Here is a 20,292-nt window from a genome sequence, read left to right as displayed (position 1 = left end):
ATGTAACAAAGATGTCCTAAGTAAATGTACTTCTTTCCTTTCATCCATATTGTCGATATCGTTATATAACACCTACTTTGATGCCCAAGAAGCACGAGTAACAAGGAGAGACAGATCAATGAGAGGTGGAGGGAGTCTAGCACTCATATATGCTCTGAACCAGGTGCATATATGATATCTTATCACAATTATTAAGTAATTTTTATCAAGAAACAACAGGGTTTTACAATGTATATATGAAAAATTACCATGGGTTTACTGGTTTTGTATTAGGATTATAAGATTAAAAGGGTGGAAGACAGATAATTGTGATAGTCGTGTACAACATACTAGTAACTGACATCAAACAACGTTGTCAGCAACACACACCTGCTATTATTATAAAAGAGAAAATATATCTGTCAGTTGAAAAGGAGCTAAAATTATGAAAATTAAATATTTCAGTTATAAAGAAATAGACTGAGAAGCCAAAAAAAAAAAAAAAAAACACGGTGGAGAAGAGATACTGGAGAACAAAGTTAACTAATGTCATAATGTATGAGTTTCTCAGTCGACCTGCTGAAGAGTCAACGAAAATGAGAGAAAGATATACATGCCAGACTGGTTTTAATATTCGCCCAGGGTATATCAAACGTCCAGAAACTAGTTGTATGAACATCCACCAAGAGCCACAAACAATTCATGATGAAGCTTGACTTCTGTGGAAATATTGATGAAGTGTGAAGGAAATGCGATGAATAACAACCAGATGGCACACAGGAAAGATGATCATGAGAGAATGATGGAGTTCCTAGCCAAGATATACTAGGACAACAGAGCTCATTGAGAGGTCATCTGTGGGGGATGGAGGGTGATGATGGTGATTCTTTCCAATCCAAGAAGTGAAGGATCATAAATAGAATAATAATCCTTTGTTTAACGGATAATGCAAGAAAAAGAATCTATGTATATGAAGGTATGGAAGACCTGTATAATGAAAGTGACAGTGGACAACCGTGAACTGAGCAGAAAGATAAGGAACGAAAACACTATAATTAAAGGGAAGTGGATAGGCAGTATTGAAAACGACATGGCTGTTAAGGTGAAGTGCCAGCTCAGACTATTCCAGACACATAAGAAACAGTATCCGCAGGAAGGAGAACAACAGGTAACAGAGGTAAATTAAAAAAAATAAATGTGCCAAAGGGATAGTAAAAAAAATCCTTACAGATTGGTGGAATTGAAAAAAAAAAAAAGACGGTAGGTGCTACAACCACTGGAAAATATATAAAAAAAAATGAAATATTAATCACAGAAAATGAGATGTATGCATAACTCTGTTCCTTCATCTTCAAACAGGTAATTAATTACAGACAGGAAATTACACAATGTAGCATACAAAACTCGAGCCACTGACTCTTGCCGAAGCCGATGTTGATGTTGACGTTCTCTGAGGGCGAGGTCTTGTCCTCGAGGAACACTGGAGGGATTACCTCTGACCACATCCTGAAGGCGAGCGCCAACGAGGCCCTCTGTGCTCCGACCTCCAGCTGTGAGCTGTACCCTGATGTTACCAACCTCCAGGTGATCAGACCCTGAAGGTGCCGCAGAAGGAGGTGACTTAGTTGTGGGAAGTCATAGGTAGTTAGTCGAGTGGTAGCTTAGTTGTGGGAAGTGGTACGTGGGTGGGCGAGTGGTGGTACTTTTATTATTATTATAATCAAGGGGGAGCGCTAAACCTGTAGGATTATACAGCGCCTGGGGGGAGGTGGAAAGCATTCAGGCTTAATTCGGGGAACCGGAACACAGATCCAATTCCCTAAATCAAGAGCCCCTCACCAACATCAAGGAACCTTCCGAGGGGAGTGGTGGTACTACTGGCGTAATTGGGACAAGTGGTACGTGATTGGGCTTATGGCGATGGATAACTGGGCAGGTGTTATGGGTGACTGAACACACGAGTGACGGGGTGGGTAATTGAACAGTTAGTTAAGCAAGTGGGTAGTGTTGTTAATTGGACTGGTGGACACCCGATGTCAAATTAAGACATATAATTATTTCAACTAGCTTTTAAATTAGTTAATTGGCCAGGTATGTAGTGGGGAAGCTAATTTGGTAGATAACTGTTTAATTGAACAGGTGCTAAATAAATATGCAGGCAAATGATGTAATTTTTTTAGTGCATTCTAATGGCCTCAATGATAAAATTAGTTTTTAACTAAATACCATTGTTATTCAGAGCAAAATTGGCCTTTTGTTCGGACTGTTTTCACTATACTCGTGTGTTACATTTGGCCTTTTGTTCGGACTGTTTTCACTATACTCGTGTGTTACATTTGTCTATGTGTATTTGTTTGCTTCTCTGCTCTGTCTTGTTATGCCCCATTCCATATCTGGTTGTTTTCTGTATGCCTGTAAGTCAGTATATCTGTCATTCTCTGCTTCTCTATAATTAGGCTAATAGGTGCGCTAATGCTGACTCAGTGAAATGTGGGTAATGTCTGCCACAGACTTAGCTGTGGGTGACTGGGCTTAATTCACGGTATATAGATATATAATTCAGAGTTTTTATTTTGTACGTTTCGTTCAAGATTGAGCTTAAACAAGACTCACGGAATCGTAATGACACGATTGCTAACAAACCATACCACGGGCGGGATAGAACCCGCGATCAGAGAGTCTCAAAACTCCAGGCCGTTGCGTTAGCCACTGGACCAGCTAGTCACAATAAGATTCGTCCAACTAGGTATATTTATACACCAAAAGAAGGTTAGCATAGGCACCACTGTGACCACAAATGCAAGTTTTTACAGACGAATCTCCAGCTAGCGTGGCCGTGACGAACTCTAGCTCAAGTCCCCTCAAAGCCATTAACATGACTCACGAAATCGTAATGACACGATTGTAAATATACCTAGTTGGACGAATTTTATTGTAGCTAGCTGGTCCAGTGGCTAACGCGATGGTCTGGAGTTTTGAGACTCTGATAGCGGGTTCTATCCCCACCCGTGGTATGGTTTGAGCTTAAACAGGTTTTGATAAAGCTCAGCCTGAGCGAAACGTCAAGATAGAGATTTACTTTATATTACGTCTCTTTAAACCCACTTGTTGGCTTATTGCTGCAGTCACAAAGTTTAGTACAATCATTTCAAACGAAGCTATACATGTTGCCATCACAGTAATTTCAGTCGTCTGATACAAAACTAATCTGAATCATTGTACACTTTTCACTCCCAAGTTATTACACTACACAATCCTGTTACAACCTTGCGAGTCCTCTACACATTAAAACTCCTTCACGTGGCATGTGCTGGTAAAATGACGAACATATCTTCAGGGTTATTATTTCATACAAGAAAATTATCTCGTAGTAGACAGGGGACAGAAAAGATTGAGAATAAGTCGGTGAAGATGATAAAGAAATTAATATAAGAAGTAAAATAAGACCAAGAGTAGTCCTCACTGGGCGAACAACGCTCACCTCATTAAAGGGGTGTCCAAGGTGGGAGTAGATGGATCTCTTGTCCCTAGGGTGGGAGTGATGGTGGCGTGGGTGGGCGGGCGTGGGAGGTACTGCCAGGTGGGGATTAAGTGAAGCAAGTCGTGCGTCTTCCTCCCCAGAGTTAATATTCTCCATCAACTCCTCTACCCACCGTCGGCGTCTCCTCAAGGCTTCCTGAATAACACAAACAAATCTAATCATCAGAAGCAGCACTCTTTAAGAATAATAATATTCCTGCTTCTTCTACTGTTAATAGCAATAATATCATTGCCAATATTATGATACTGTTATTACAAATATCAAATGTCACTGGTTAGGTTATTATTATGATGTACTTACTTCTGGGTGTGGTTCCCACTCGACATGGTCTTCAACTGGAGGATGCTGCGACCTGGTTGCTTCTCTCAGCTCTTGGGCCACCTCCCTCAGTCGCTTCTGGTCCGGCAGCGCCTCCTCCAAATCTTCATCTGAGTCGTTTGCCGTATTCTCATCTTTAGATGAAGCTTTATGAGTAGAAACGGTACTGTCAACTGGATTCCTCGAGGAAATAATGTCTGGGTCGGAGTTTTGAGTTAGTCTCCTAGTCACACTTCGTCTTGGACGGCTTAAATACTTAGCCACCTGCACTGGAGTGTTGTCAGTGTTGAGATCACCTGTGAGTGAATTCTGCTCCTGTGTGAGTGGCTCTGGTTCCTCTTCCATGAGTGTGTCGGGGTTTCCACAACGGGGGCTGGAGAGGAGACCCACAGTAGCAAAGTCCAGGTCCCCGTGAGCTCCTACGTGGTACAGTGTCTGTACATTAACAATATGATGATGTTAATTTATGGTAAAAACCTGGTATATAATACAAACGAGTTGTGGTTAGACACGTGAGCAAACATTTAGAACATTTTATTATGGAAACGTTACGGTCCTGGGATCATGTTTACTTTATACCTATGTAGTGAACAATGTCTCAGGACCGAAATGTTTCCATAATAAAACAGTCCTATATGTTTGGTCAGGTGCTGGTACGTAAACCAGCAAGTTAAAACACCCATCAAAACACGCTGAAATTACATTTTATTAAAAAGACTTTTAAGAACACTACATAGTTGTCTGTTCTGTACAAGTGTTTTATCACTTGATATATTTTTTTGTTATAACATTTTAAACATGTATACTAAGACAACCCGTAAATCTACTGCAGCGAGGAATAATATAAGTAATGTTAATCAGCTGACTTCGAGCACAATTTCATTCATTAGGATGTACACCCGTACCAGTAACTAGTGTAGGTTGCACACTAGTACCTGTAACTACATAAATGGGATGTACACTCGTATTTAGCTACAATGTATGGGGTGTCATTCATATCTGTAAAGTCAGCAGTAAACAAACATTAATAAATTTGTTGCAACGTTTAACTACCGAATTTGTCGTTTCCCTCCACACTATTTACATTGTTTACATTTGTAAGCACTGCTCATGTTTTCTAATGACTTTTTTGTATTTGCCAATATACGCACGTTTATTTCTACTCAATATTTTATGTATATTTACCTGGAATTTGGCGACTGCTTGTTGAATTTGTGTGAGTGTGCAGACTGGGAGGTGGTGTAGCCTGGCGGTATCTGGATCCCACACTGCTACACTAGGACCTTCATCTTTCTGCTGATATTTGCTTCCTCGGACGCTCCAGATGGGAGAAAGGAGATTCTGACGCACCGAGGGCATATTTAGGTCCTCCTGAGGTGTTGACCTCTGCCCTGGCACTCTCTCTTCCCTGTGCGGGGGCAGGTCATTTGTCTCCAATCTGAAATCTAGCGGATGGTGGAGAAGGTTGTTGGAGTGATGGCGACGATACAGCAGGAGGCGGTGCAGGCGGGTATTGCCTTCGCTTCCCGGTGGTACACAGTCCAGGTATCCATACTTTTCTAGCAATTCCTGTTGGATTACACGAAGAAGTGGGTAAAAATATGAAACAATATGATTCGTTGACTTTCTAGGTGGGTGTAACCCTAGCACAGGTACACCAGCGGTTTGTTGACACTGAGGAAGTAATCTTATAAGACGTAAGTTAGGGAATATTTTCTCTGAGGAACAAAACACCAATACCTTTAGGATTATTCGTATGTTCATAATGAGCATTAAACCCGTATGAGTCATTCCGTGGTGGGAAAAGGAAGTCATAATGTAATAGCTACAGTTAAAAAAGAAGTCTTGAGTCTTCACCTCCTGAGCAAGTGTTAAGAACTACGTCACTACTGATGATTTGTTTTACAAAAATCTTAGTCTTCATGCGGCTTTAGGCCTAAAGGGGCTAATATCGCACATTTAACTTGCATGCAAAACTCAGCCAGACAAATGAAGCCTACTTTACAATACATTTAAAGTTTTTCAATAAGTACAAAAGACATTTACTTTAATTATTCCTAAAAACTAATCTGAGCGTAATTTTGATGAATTATGATGGACGAGCAGAATTCTTGGTCGAGTTATTTCCGTATTCATAAACCTCTTGCATTAATTTGTTTACACTATCTTAGAGGCATTAGGCTTTATGAACCAGGCTAATAACATGGAAGATATGAAAAATAGTACAATTAAATGGTTATAACTGACCATAATTCTTAAAGGGGTGGCCCAGTAAGCCAACGGAAGGCCTCGGTCAGAGGACCAAAAGCTCCAATGGCGGGTTATCTGCCTAAGACCTGCATCAGGAAACATTTGTCTTGTTTTCTGACGAACTTTACCAAACCTAACCTAAGATATGAATAACATAGCCAAATCGGGTGAAATAAAGCTGTTTAATTAATAATTAAAGTAAAAAAAAGACAGCTTAGGAATAGCTACACAGAGGGCAAAACTAAATTTGTATAAACGGTTTTAGAAAACCGGCAAGTTGATAAAAGAGACACTTGTGTCTGATAGTTATACTTACTTTCAGACAGCAACACCTTGGAATCTTGATATAGGGATTTTTTCAAAGCTTGCCTTAACCTGTAGGCATGACCTACTTCCACTAGTGGATTTTTCCACTGGTGACGCTGCCTACCACTGCTTTACTTCACCTGTCTACAGTATATAAGCCACTTCGCGCATATACTGTACTTTTATCAAGATTGATGGACTAAACACATCGACTCCAGGCTGAGGGACTGATTACCTCAAACTACTCATCATCTTCCACCGTTCTCTGTATTGGACTAAAGAAGTCACTGGCTGGCGACACGTTTCCAGCCAGTGACTTCTTTTTTTTGTGATAAATGACCGTAAATTACTGAAAGAAATGGTACAGACAAAAGTGATTATTGTTGCTGTAGCGAATTATAAACCAAAACAATTGTCAGGGATAAAGAGAATGAAAACTCAAAACATTGTGGTGACAAAATATAGTGGATAGGTAGACTCCAGGTACATAGATTATGTGTAGGTATAATGACATGCATAACTTTAATGTGTGAATTACTTAGATGTGCACACAGAGATCATTGGAAAATATTACAATTAATAATAATAACGATAATGAATTATAATGATAGTAAATACTATACTAACCTCAGCATGTATTGTCTCTTCACTTGTTCCCTTCTGTTGTGCTGGCGTGTCCTGCGCAAATGTTCCTGGCGGCATGTCTTGAGGTACTGTTTCCGGTGGCATGTCCTGCATTGACATTTTTGGTGGTATGTTTTGCGGTGGCGTTCCTAGCGGCATGTCTTGAGGTGTTGTTTCGGGTGGGATGTCCTGCGGTGGCGCTTCTGGTGGCATGACCTGCAATGGCGCTTCTGGTAGCATATCCTGTGGTGGAGCTTTTGGTGGCATGTCCTGCGGTGGCGCTTCTGGTGGCATGTCCTGCGGTGGCGCTTCTGGCGAGGGCATATGTGTTTGTCGCGTGTGACGGGTATTGGGATCCCGTGCCCGACCCATTACCCCAGCCGCAGCTACCACACACCACCACCACATCACTCCGAGGCGCATCTGAACACGAGAGAGAACCTGGTCTATACCATTCTGTTTTAATCATCATCTTTCGGTATTACTCTAGATGAAATTGCCAGCAAGTATGAAAACAAAGACACGAGTTACGGAACAAGTTTTTAATAGAACAACGTTTCAATGTGTAGAAAGAAAGAACCGAATGAAAGGACACAAATGCATACATACATCTTTACTGGACACGTTTCGGTCATGATACAGCAGTGAGAGAACACAGTATAGCGAAGAAAAGTCAGTGGTGAAAGCGTCAGGTCATCAAATAGCCGCGAATATGGCAATAATTAACAATACCTACAAGTAGATAAGTACGACAGTCAGGTATCTTTATTCCGAAACGTTTCCCTTACACAGCAGGCTTCGTCAGTCGAATACAGAGGTTGCAAATATGGAGACAGCAGCAGTGGAGAGATGAATTTGATGTGGTTAGTCTATCAACCTTTAAGTAGTTCGAGGCTGTCAGTTCATCAACCTTGAAGTACTTTGAGGTGGTCAGTCCCTCAACCTGGAGATGTGTTCACCCTCATAGTTTTGAACAGTGTGAAGCTGAAGCACGAGAAAGGAGCTTTTTTATAATGCAGAAGTGAGGCGCTGTCTCCATATTCGACTGATGAAGCCTGCTGTATAGGCGAAACGTTTCAGTATAAAGATACCTAACTGTCGCGCATGTGTTTTACGTCCCATCTAATAGCCGTGTTACGTGACACCAGGGAATCAAGTGTGTAGTAGTATATGTACAAGGGTAGTCGAGACGGTGTACTTGCCAGTTCTTTGTTCTGTGTTAGTAGCAGCAGTTTAAAAAACTTCAATACAGTGGCGCCTTGCGGTGTTAGATTCTTTGTCAGTCAGCTCTGTTTTGTTTCAGCTCATTCGATGTCCCTCTTTAGACTGTGCAAGATTCACGCATTTTTGTTGTCTCTGTTGCATGCATTTTTGTGTTCTCGAATCCATGTAGAAACATTGCTCCTTGTTTCTCCAGTATAAATATGTTGGCACCCCTCAGCATGGCATCGTGTACACGTCTGCCTCACTGTGGTTTGTCAAAGGTGAGGTCTCTGATGGAAGACGTCGCCATGGTAGCACGCGGATGTTGCTTCTTAAAAGGGTCTAGTCTGATGTTGGCTACTTCTCCTCCAAGTAGAGTTAGGAATTTGTGTTTCTTGGTGGTGGCTCTGGGTCTGCACTCTTGCATAAAGTAGAGAGGGAAGTTTAAGAGTGTGAATGCATGAGTATTGGAATTATTCTGAGAATTCGTAACTGGAGATACGGATAGCTCTGAAGAAAACCCCAGTGATCACGCCTCTCATGGCGCGCAACTGCTCAAGAAGAAATTTCTCACCTAGCTGGTAGTAACAAGTTATCACAAGTTATATACACTGATGGATCTAAACAGGAGTCTTCTGGCAGGGCTGCATCTGCTCTTGTTGCCACCTCCCTAGTTAAGAACGATAATAAATTTGTTGAGTTAGGCATAAGAATTAACAACTGGGCGTCTACACTGCAAACTGAATTGTTTGCAATCCTAATGGCGCTAAAGCTAACCTATGACACTGAGCTTGACTCTATCATCATTACTGATTCTATGTCATCATTGAAGGCTCTTGGCTCATATAATGACTCCAACAACATGCTCATTGGGGAAGCCAGGTATAGATACTCAAAAATTAGGGACAAAAGAATTAATGTACAATTGCTATGGATCCCATCACACATTGGATTACTCCTTCATGATAAAGTTGATATGTTAGCCAAGAAGAGTATCGAGAAGGAGAATGTAGAATATAACTTTGGTATAACTGTGTCTAGCATTAGGAATAATATTAGGAGAGAAGTAAATAATGAAAATGATTGTTATAGGAATGCAGTTAGAAGCCTGAGTAGATCTATAACCCACTATGATAACATGAACGTAGATAAGTATGTTTATGGAGCAACTTGCAATGTGAACAGACTGACTGATGTTGTAGTGGCCAGGCTTAGGCTTGGTTACAAGTACTTCTGGCAGTTTGGGAGACACACAGATGATGATCAAACTAAATGTAAATTATGTGATCAGGCATATGGTCACTCTCTTGAACACTATGTGCTTAATTGTCCACTTATTGAGGAATACAGAGACAGACAGTATAATAACCTATGTGACATGTCAAGATATCTTATTAATGAAAATAAGATACCAGATATACTAAGCAAATTTCCTAAATTTGCTTGTAACAGATAAGTGAACTATAGATATGTAGATATAAATCCATATGTATTCCTGTTAACCCTTTGGGGCCTAGTTCCTAGGCCTTTTGTGTATCCATATGCTCTCGCGCTACCGTCCACAGGATGGATATGGGGTGCACAATAAACTAGCCACTTCGGTGGCAAAATCTAATCTAAATCATGGCGCGAGTGCCGTGGTGAATAGAAATGAGTAAGTTCATTTTTATTTGTTAGTTTTTTTGTACACTGAATAAAAGGGCGTCTTCTTTGGTGATCTGCATAGAAGGTCACAGAAGAAAGATGAATAAGATCATCTTTAGTGGTTTTCTGTAGACTCGAATGAAAGGGTGTATTTGTTTGGTGATGTTTTATGCAGATCACTGAACTCCCTATCTTAGGTGTACTTTTATTACAACCCACAAACCCAGTAATTATGGAAGACCTTTAAACTGCTATATGGATGACCTTTAAACTGCTACTGAGTGATGGCGTTTTGTTCATCAGCAAAGATGAGGTCTCTCCTGACACAGGAATCCAGTGGACTGCTGGAACTGGGTTTTCATCACGTTTTAATAAACACAGGATTACTACACGCGATAGTAATGGGTCGATCGCATTCAAACAGTTAGTAAATCTCTTATATTCCTTTATCTATTCGATTTCTTCGTCTTGAACCAAGAAAAACACTAATTTAATCAAGCTACAGGACATTAATACATCTTCAGTCTTGAAAGTGGTTTTCTTCGATAATTTGTTTTGGTTTAAAGCCCGTCGACTGTATGAGGGTCATCAACACCGCACGCCACCTGTACATCACCAGTCCTTCAAATATGTATTAAGTAAAAAAAAAACCCGTTCCAGGACTCCGGTCTAGGCGAACATTATACATACATATTAAGTAAAAGCAGTGCATGTATAGTGTATCCACGCTGCTATTCTCCGGGCATATGTAGATAATATAATTAGATTTTGTAGTGTAATATCTGTAATTATTTGTGAAGTAATTAGAATGAAATGTGGGCTCGGAGAGTGTAAGGAAATATATAATCCTGTGTGAGGTGATGAGAATGATATATAAACTCAGGTGTTGTAAAAAAGAAAATGTATACTAAGATACGTATATATTTGTGAAGCAGTGAGAGGCAGGTGTGCACCCAGGTTTCATAGAGTAATGTAATCATTTGTAAAGTGGTAAGAATGAGATGTGATTTCAGGGTTTGTGAACAGAGTGAAGTCACGGTGTACTAGGTGGATGGCATTTGGGGTCGTGTGTAGGGATGGGCGGTGGCGTAGGCGTGGGTGGTGTCGGGGAGTGTCCGGGGTGGGTGCCGTCTGGGGGTCATAAAAATGAGGTGGGTAGTGGCTGGGGGCTGTTATCTTGCCCATCACATCAAGTGGAGGGATCATAAGTAAACATCTCGCTCATATTTGTAAGTGTACCACCGTCTGTTTACCTAGCTAGCTTGTCGGCGTCGCGGCCGCTGAGCTGCTCACTCTACAAGCCTTGCTTGACGAATATCCTGCCATCAACACACATACACACACACACTTCATTTGCTAAAGCAAATTCACTGTTACTGCTGGCCACACGCAATCCAACATACGAACCACAGCCAAGCTGGTAAGGCAGTGACTTTAGATATCTGTCCAGTTCCCTCTTGAAAACAGAAAGGGATCTATTTGTAATCACCCTTATGTATGATGGGGAAGTTGTTGAACATCCTTGGGCTTTTGACACTTGTGCTTTCTCTTATTGTGCTCACGGCACCCCTGCTTTTCATGGGGAGGGAGGAATGTTGCACCGCCTACCTAATCTTTTGCTTTTATGGTGAATGATTTGTGTGTGCAGATTTGGGACCAGTCCCTCTAGGATTTTCCAGGTGTATATTATGATGTACCTTTCTCGTCCACACTCCAAGGAGTAAAGGTCTAGGGTCTTCAGACGTTCCCAAGTGATTGAGGTGCTTTACTGAACTCATACGTGCAGTGAAGGTCCTCTGCACTACTGGTCCCACTTGCTGGTCCAACCTACATTCATTCTACCAATCCATCACACTCCATGTACTACACTGGTTTAGCATATACTCTACCGATCCAACACACACTATCGATTCAACATACACTCTACCGATCCAACATACACTCTACCGATCCAACATACACTCTACCGATCCAACATACACTCAACCGGGCCAACTTACACTCTACCGATTCAGCAGTGTTGTGGTACAACATACACTGCACCGATCTTGCCCAGTACACACTATCTGAAGGTTACCTGAAGACGATTTCGGGGGGAAGGAGTGTAACTGCCCCCGCGGCCCGGTCCCAGACCAGGTTTTCCTGGATAATAGCCTGATCAATGAGGCTGTTGATACTAGCCGCACGCAGTCCAATGGATGCACCACAGCCCGGCTAATCAGGAACGGACTTGAGAAGATAAGATAAGATAAGATTTCGTTCGAATTTTTAACCCCGGAGGGTTAGCCACCCAGGATAACCCAAGAAAGTCAGTGCGTCATCGAGGACTGTCTAACTTATTTCCATTGGGGTCCTTAATCTTGTCCCCCAGGATGCGACCCACACCAGTCGACTAACACCCAGGTACCTATTTGCTGCTAGGTGAACAGGACAATAGGTGTAAGGAAACGTGTCGGAATTTCCACCCGCCGGGAATCGAACCTGGGCCCTCCGTGTGTGAAGCGGGAGCTTTTAGCCACCAGACCACAATAATATTGAAATGTGCCCAAGAAGCACCCTGTACTTGAAGCGTTTATATGAAACACAGAAACACTCACAAACTCTACAGTTGTACTTTATTGATCTTACACTCAAGCTTATTCACACACACTTATTGATGACGTAAATACATAGTTGGCCAATAGGAATAGCGAAATATTTGTAAACAATGAGGAGGGAGGAGGGAAGAGCGGGGGGGGGGGAGTAAGAGATGGATGTGGGGGAGAGGAAGAGGAGTATGTGAGGGAGATTATTATTATTATTATTAAAGGGAAGAGCTAAACCCACAGAGATCAAACAGTAGTCGGGGGAGTGGGAGGCAGAGGAGAGTTGGGATAAAGAGGAAGATGGGGAGAGGGAGAGTAAGGGGATGCTTGAGAAACAATACAATATACAATAAAGTCAACTTGATCATCTCCAGTCAAGAGGAATTTTAAGTGTCGTGATTTTTTTGTGTGTGGTTTTAGGTTGTATAAGTATCACTTTCTTGTAAGACACCATTGGCTGAGGTTGAGAAAATGTAGCGTCCAAGTTGAGTGCTGCACTGAATAGTAGGAGAAGCTTTCATTGTAACAACGTTTCGTTGTGTAGAGCTTTATCAAGTCATGGCTTTATAAACTTCTACACAGAGCGAAACATTGTCCTGGTGTAGGCGTGTTCTGCAACGTGTCTTTCATTCATTTGACAAAATGTAGAGATTCAACCCAAGTCAGAATGGGTTGTGCCCTATGTTTCTCGCAATTGCTGGACCACTACGACATGATCTTGGATTCACTGGAAGACAAGCAAAATGCAGTAGTGTACACAGACTTTCCAAAAGTCTTTGATAGGTGCGACCATGGGGTAATTGCGCTCAAAATGCGTGCAAAGGGAATACATGCTAAGGTGGGCAGATGAACATTTAATTTTATATATAGAACCCCAAGAGTAATAGTAAATAGCAAAATCATGGGTTCCTACAATGAAGAGATCTTTTCCCTAAGGCACAGTACTTCCTTCACCTCTCTTTTTCATTTTCATACCTGACACAGACAGGGACATACTGTATCGTCCTTTGCAGACGATACTATAATCACGAGAGTGGCATACATAGAAGGTACAGTGAGTGTCCAAGTCTTCCAACGGGCTGCTGACAGCACTATGATGTTCAGTGAGGGCAAATTTCAGTTATTACGTTACGAAGAATTGAGGAAATAAAAACTAGATTAGAGTACAAATTCAAATCACTTAATAGAGCACAAGTCTAACATGAGAAACTTGGGATGATAATGCTAGATGTCACATTCAAGAACAATGTTATCGCAACTGCAAGAAAAATGATATGCTAGATAACTAGAACTTTCAAAACAAGAGATGTCAAGCCAATGGTGACACATTTTAAGTCACTCGTTCCCTCTAGGTTGGAATATTGTGTACTGACGGCCCCATTCAGAACTGGAAAATGTGCAGAGAACCTACACAGCTCGTATAAACTCAGTCAAGTAACTAAATTACTGCGAGCGCCTGATATATGATAATCTACATCCGGAAGATTCTGGAGGGATTGATTTCAAATCTGTACCCGGAAATCACTACATATCAACACAAGAGGCTTGGTATACGGTGTAAGGTACCTCTGGTGAAAAGAAGAGAAGCTATGAGTACACTAAGAGAGAATTTAATAAGTGTAAAGGGTTCGAGACTCTTCAATACCCTTCATGCATTAGGAAAATCGTCAGTAGACCCCTGGCTGTCTTCAAGATGGAGCTCGATAAATTCCTCATAGCATTTCCTGATTAGCCGGGCTGTGACGCATACGTCGGACTACGGGCGGCGGGTACAACAGCCTTATTGATCAGGCCGGCAACCGGAAGCCCTGGTCTGGGACCGGGCAGTGGGGGTGATGACCTTCAGAAGTTACTACAAGTAACCCACAGGTAACGCACACAAAGTTAAAAAAATAGAGATTAAATGGTAGTTACAGGAACATTAAGGCGAGATTGAACAAAGTATAGATGGTCAGGAAGGTAATCAGGAGGATGAGCACAAACAGGATGATGAAGGTCAAGGATAACAAGACATATACAAAGGACGGCAGTCAGGATGACAAGCAGAATCTGTAAGGAAGATAGCTAGACATAAGACGGAATGAAGCTGCAGACAATATGATGATAGTTAGATTGACATAACAAGATGCAGATAGACAGACACATGACAGTCAGATACACAAGACAAAACAGAATGACAGACAACAGGATGAACGTCAGACAATTAGGAAAACATCATGATAGATAGCAACATTAATGTTGAGCGAGTTAGGTAATAAAGCATCCAAGCAGACAGTTGTAGCAGCATGCAGGCAGACAGTTGTAGCAGCATGCAGGCAGACAGTTGTAGCAGCATGCAGGCAGACAGTTGTAGCAGCATGCAGGCAGACAGTTGTAGCAGCATGCAGGCAGACAGTTGTAGCAGCATGCAGGCAGACAGTTGTAGCAGCATGCAGGCAGACAGTTGTAGCAGCATGCAGGCAGACAGTTGTAGCAGCATGCAGGCAGACAGTTGTTGCAGCATACAAGCAGACAGTTGTAGCAGCATGCAAGCAGACAGTTGTAGCAGCATGCAGGCAGACAGTTGTAGCAGCATGCAGGCAGACAGTTGTAGCAGCATGCAGGCAGACAGTTGTAGCAGCATGCAGGCAGAGAGTTGTAGCAGCATGCAGGCAGACAGTTGTAGCAGCATGCAGGCAGACAGTTGTAGCAGCATGCAGGCAGACAGTTGTAGCAGCATGCAGGCAGACATACAAGCAGGCATGCAAGCAGACAGTTGTAGCAGCATGCCGGCAGACAGTTGTAGCAGCATGCAGGCAGACAGTTGTAGCAGCCTGCAAGCAGATAGCTGTAGCATTATGCAAGCAGAAAGTTGTAGCAGCATGGAAGCAGAAAGTTGTAGCAGGATGGAAGCAGACAGTTGTAGCAGCATGCAAGCAGATAGCTGTAGCATTATGCAAGCAGAAAGTTGTAGCAGCATGGAAGCAGAAATTTGTAGCAGCATGCAAGCAGACAGTTGTAGCAGCATGCAAGCAGACAGTTGTAGCAGCATGCAAGCAGACGGTTGTAGCAGCATGCAAGCAGACAGTTGTAGCAGCATGCAAGCAGACAGACAGTTGTAGCAGCATCCAAGCAGACAGTTGTAGCAGCATGCAAGCAGACAGTTGTAGCAGCATCCAAGCAGACAGTTGTAGCAGCATGCAAGCAGACAGTTGTAGCAGCATACAAGCAGACAGTTGTAGCAGCATCCAAGCAGACAGTTGTAGCAGCATCCAAGCAGACAGTTGTAGCAGCATGCAAGTAGACAGTTGTAGCAGCATGCAAGCAGACAATTGTAGCAGCATCCAAGCAGACAGTTGTAGCAGCATCCAAGCAGACAGTTGTAGCAGCATGAAAGCAAGCAGTTGTAGCAGCATGCAAGCAGACAGTTGTAGCAGCATGCAAGTAGACAGTTGTAGCAGCATGCAAGCAGACAATTGTAGCAGCATCCAAGCAGACAGTTGTAGCAGCATCCAAGCAGACAGTTGTAGCAGCATCCAAGCAGACAGTTGTAGCAGCATGCAAGCAGACAATTGTAGCAGCATGCAAGCAGACAGTTGTAGCAGCATGCAAGCAGACAGTTGTAGCAACATGCAAGCAGACTGTTGTAGCGGCATGCAAGCAGACAGACAGTTGTAGCAGCTTGCAAGCAGACAGTTGTACCAGCATGCAAGCAGACAGTTGTAGCAGCATGCAAGCAGACAGTTGTAGCAGCATCCAAGCAGACAGTTGTAGCAGCATCCAAGCAGACAGTTGTAGCAGCATGCAAGCAGACAATTGTAGCAGCATGCAAGCAGACAGTTGTAGCAGCATGCAAGCAGACAGTTGTAGCGGCATGCAAGCAAACAGACAGTTGTAGCAGCTTGCAGACATGGAGAGAGAGGCGGGCAGGCAGGTGTGAGAGGACAAACCGCTCGCCGAAGCTTCTCCAAGCCCCACTTCTCCCCACTTCACCTCACACTATCCTCCCTAAAACTAACCACCCAGCACAGTATTTATACAAAACCAACAAATTAATATTTTGACTTATACATTTATATATAGTATATTTTATTGGTAGTACATAATTCTGAGACGAGAATATTACATTGTATATAGTTTTTAATATCCTTGGAAAACATAGAATGTTGATTGGTGGTGTAGAGGGTGATATGCAGCCTTAATAACTTGTGCAGGAGATAGGGTTTAAATCACAGAACGGATTTGGTTTGAACCTATGGCAGGTGAATCATAAAACTCACAGACCAGTGTGTTAACCACTGTACCGGTCGTGCTGTTACGCTTTCGTGAGTCACGACAGGCTTTAAACCTATCAGGGCAACCACTGTAAGGCAAATGTTCAACTTGTCATATATTTTCTTTCGAATGAATATTTAAAAATAATAATCGGGTTGTGTACTGTCAACTCAACTAGTTATTTGGAAGTCCAGTTTGGTTTCTGGTTTGTGACGTCCCTCAAGGATACATGACACTGCTATTCCATATCGTTTCTTAAAATAAAGAAAATCTTTATTTTTCCATTAAGGTGCATAGTTTTGCAGATACTATTTTAGAGTGGTATTTTCTAACGCGGAAAAATACCCAGGTATGTAATTTATTTGAGGCATTAGATATATATGGTTCATTTTGACTTCTGTGATTAGTGAATCACCGTAGCTTTATTACCACTGGTGTTGGTATACTCTTATAAAAAAAAAAAAACGTGAGTTAGGGAAGGATGATACTATACAGTATCAGTATAAAAGGGTTCTGTATATTCCTCTCTGTAGCTCATATATCTCATTTACTCCTTTCCTCCATTGGTTACCTCAGAGGAGACTGAGCTTGGCTCCACCACACACAACTGGAGCTTCATATTATTATTATTATTACAATCAAGGGGGAAGCGCTAAACCCGGAGGATTATACAGCGCCTGGGGGGGGGGGATGTGGAAGGCATTCAGGCTTAATTTGGGGAACTGGAGCACAGATCCAATTCCCTAAATCAAGAGCCCCTCACCAACATCAAGGAACCTTCCTTGAGGGGTGGAGCTTCATAAATCATCACCTAAAGCAGTGATGGTCCAACGCTTTAGTTTAAAACCATGACGGATGAACACTTAAAGCTCTGAGAGTGGTCCACAAGCAGGAATCTTAAAAAACTATCTAGCTAGTATCTACTTATAGTTCTAAGATTAGCTATATGGTTTTAGAAGCCTAGAGGTTTAGAGTTCTAATAGTATCTTAACAACCTTTCCTCATTTGTCTATCTTAGATTTTCTAAAGTTAGCTCCTCGATGCTTTCGCTGAACTTACATACACTATTTTCTTTCCTTTAAGGTAGGCTAGAATAGACTGAGTTCAGCTGGGTTATATAACCTACAAGAACGTATGTTTAACCACAAATAAGGACAAAAAAGGGCAGTGAGTCGTCTGGCAAGGCAGTGTCTGCACAGCGCCAGAATGAGTTCAGACCAGAATTAGTAATTTTGTTGTAGAGTATACAAGAGTGTAGCGTAACAAGTCAGCTGCTTCACTGACGCATATCATTAGGCTCAGAAATTGTAAATGGCCGAGTACATCAAATTTCTGTTAATTCACCAACACAGTGACCGGGGGGGGGGGGGTTAATGTAGACCCGTGGGTGTAACAAGTAATGCAGAGTCGACCTGAAGTTTAGAGTTGATAAAACTCAGTCCTGAGTGAAACGTTATTTAACATTAAGTCTTAGTTTGTATTAGTCAGTGTATTCATACCCAATTCGGCAGCACTTTTATTTTTTTTAATCAGAAGAAAATGCTAAATCCGTAGGGATCATGTAGCGCCTGGGTAATGGGAGGTATTCAGGTTCGAACGAAGTAAGAGAACGATAAATCTAGTTCCTTGGATCAAGAGCCCCTCACCACCAGCAACAAGGCGCATTCCTTGAGAAGAATACGTCTGAAAACTGCAGCTTGCGCGTGTAGAGACAGATCTGATGGGCAGTTTCTAACAAGTCATTCTCAGTGTTGAGGTCTGTACAGTCTGAGTCGCCTCTTATTGAATACACATTGACTGTACTTTCCATTGTCAGTGTTGGTAGACGTCGGTGTAGTAGCGACAGCAACACACTGGTGGCCAGAGTGTTCGTATATGTTGCAAGATAACTTATTCGTCCGTGGATAGCGTTAAACCCATAGGGCTCATATAGCGCCAGGAAAATGGCAGGCAATCCAAGGAAAGGGAGGATAGTTCCTATTGCTTAGATCAAGAGTCCTTGACCAGCATCAAGGAATCTCACTTGAAGGAAAGAAGACGAAAAATTATATTAATGGGAAATCGCTAAACCTGTACGAATCAAACAATAACTGGAAGAATGGGAGGCATTCAGATTCAACTCCTTGGATTGAGAGCCCCTTACCGGCATCAAGGAGTCTTCCTTGAGGGAGAAGTCGAGGCAGAAGAAGATAAAGAAGACATTATTAGGGTTATTTAACCCAGGGTGGCGGGAGGGGGGCACTAACAGCTTGATCGATCAGGCCAGCAACCAGGCTTCTGGGACCGAGCTACGGGGACAGTGGCCTCCGGAAGCGACTCCACCTAAACTCCGGGTACAGATTATTTTCGTTGTAGTGACTATAATCCTTCCCTAGGATGATAATCACAACAGCTGACAAACTTTTAGATGCATATTACAGGTGGGTGAGCAGCGGCATCATATGGGATGAGACCAGCCCATACAGTGAGCTGGTTCAAGGGAACTCCATTGACCTGAACTCTTCTCCAGGCTGAGGGACTCACCACCTCAAATACTTTTTCTCTCCGAGGTTGATGGACTGCTTACATCATCTTTATTTCATTTCTACTGCTCCCTTTGTATTTGACTGAAGAAGCCTACTATACAGGCGAAACGTTTCACCCATAAAGATACTTAACTGTTGTACATGTGTCTTACTCTTCCGCCCGTACGGCGCCGTCAACCTGGAACTGCAACTATAGGGTCTTTCCGGTCGAGTCGAACGCTCTCTCCCTCGGCTACATATTTTTTTCAGCTTTGCTAAAATAGTCTGTATTCTATTACACATTTTTCAGGCGGCTCATCTTCACGATGTAAACCTTTATACAGAGGCGAAATATCGTTATATATCAACGATATCATAGTTTTTATGTCAAATGGCCACTGATCTGGGAACCAGAAATAAGTCAATTCACACTTGTAAATTTCTCATTTTCTCCTTTCATCGAAGATATTAAATTTATATAAAGTTATAAACGCAACTGTATTATTGATCATGTCAGGATGCCTATAACACATTAATGAATATTTTTTACCACAAATATAAGTTTTTTACAGAGTCAGATAGAGCTGCTATCCTGCCTCAACGCCTTTGCAAACCCGGTTATATCTACGGTAAGCCACCCCCAGGATGCCACCCACAACAATCTGCTAACATCCAGGTAGGCTGTATATAGTGCTTAGGCCTACTATTGTAAACAAACTTGTTTAGGCATTAGTTTTTCACTGATGAATCAAACTAACTTGGTCAATAGTCTTGACGGGGTTGAGGTCTTTCCCAGTTTGTGTACACCAGCACCAGCACCAGCACCAGCACCAGCACCAGCGCCAGCACCAGCACCAGCACCAGCGCCAGCACCAGCGCCAGCACCAGCACCAGCGCCAGTACCAGTACCAGCACCAGCGCCAGCACCAGCACCAGCACCAGTACCAGCACCAGCACCAGCACCAGCACCAGCACCAGCACCAGCACCAGCGCCAGCACCAGCACCAGTACCAGCACCAGCACCAGCACCAGCACCAGTACCAGCACCAGCACCAGCGCCAGTACCAGCACCAGCACCAGCACC

The 20,292-nt window shown here is 42.5% G+C and overlaps 1 protein-coding gene across 2 annotated transcripts in view; it reads right to left on the bottom strand.

Moving 5' to 3' along the window:
- The window catches only part of LOC128690784 (uncharacterized), a gene marked incomplete at its 3' end in the record, with an annotated part of 94,305 nt that overhangs the window by 36,681 nt on the left and 37,332 nt on the right, over positions 1-20,292 (bottom strand). For both annotated transcript variants that reach the window (XM_070088470.1, XM_070088469.1), the window contains 5 exon segments: positions 1,397-1,574; positions 3,461-3,655; positions 3,821-4,273; positions 5,024-5,407; positions 7,022-7,441. In XM_070088470.1, coding sequence (XP_069944571.1) covers positions 1,397-1,574; positions 3,461-3,655; positions 3,821-4,273; positions 5,024-5,407; positions 7,022-7,441 — 1,630 coding nt within the window.

The sequence above is a fragment of the Cherax quadricarinatus genome, chromosome 24 (assembly GCF_038502225.1).
Source record: "Cherax quadricarinatus isolate ZL_2023a chromosome 24, ASM3850222v1, whole genome shotgun sequence".
In the NCBI taxonomy this organism is placed as follows: domain Eukaryota; kingdom Metazoa; phylum Arthropoda; class Malacostraca; order Decapoda; family Parastacidae; genus Cherax; species Cherax quadricarinatus.
The sequence above is the reverse complement of the archived record's forward strand: the minus strand, read 5'-3'. Positions and strand labels throughout refer to the sequence as shown.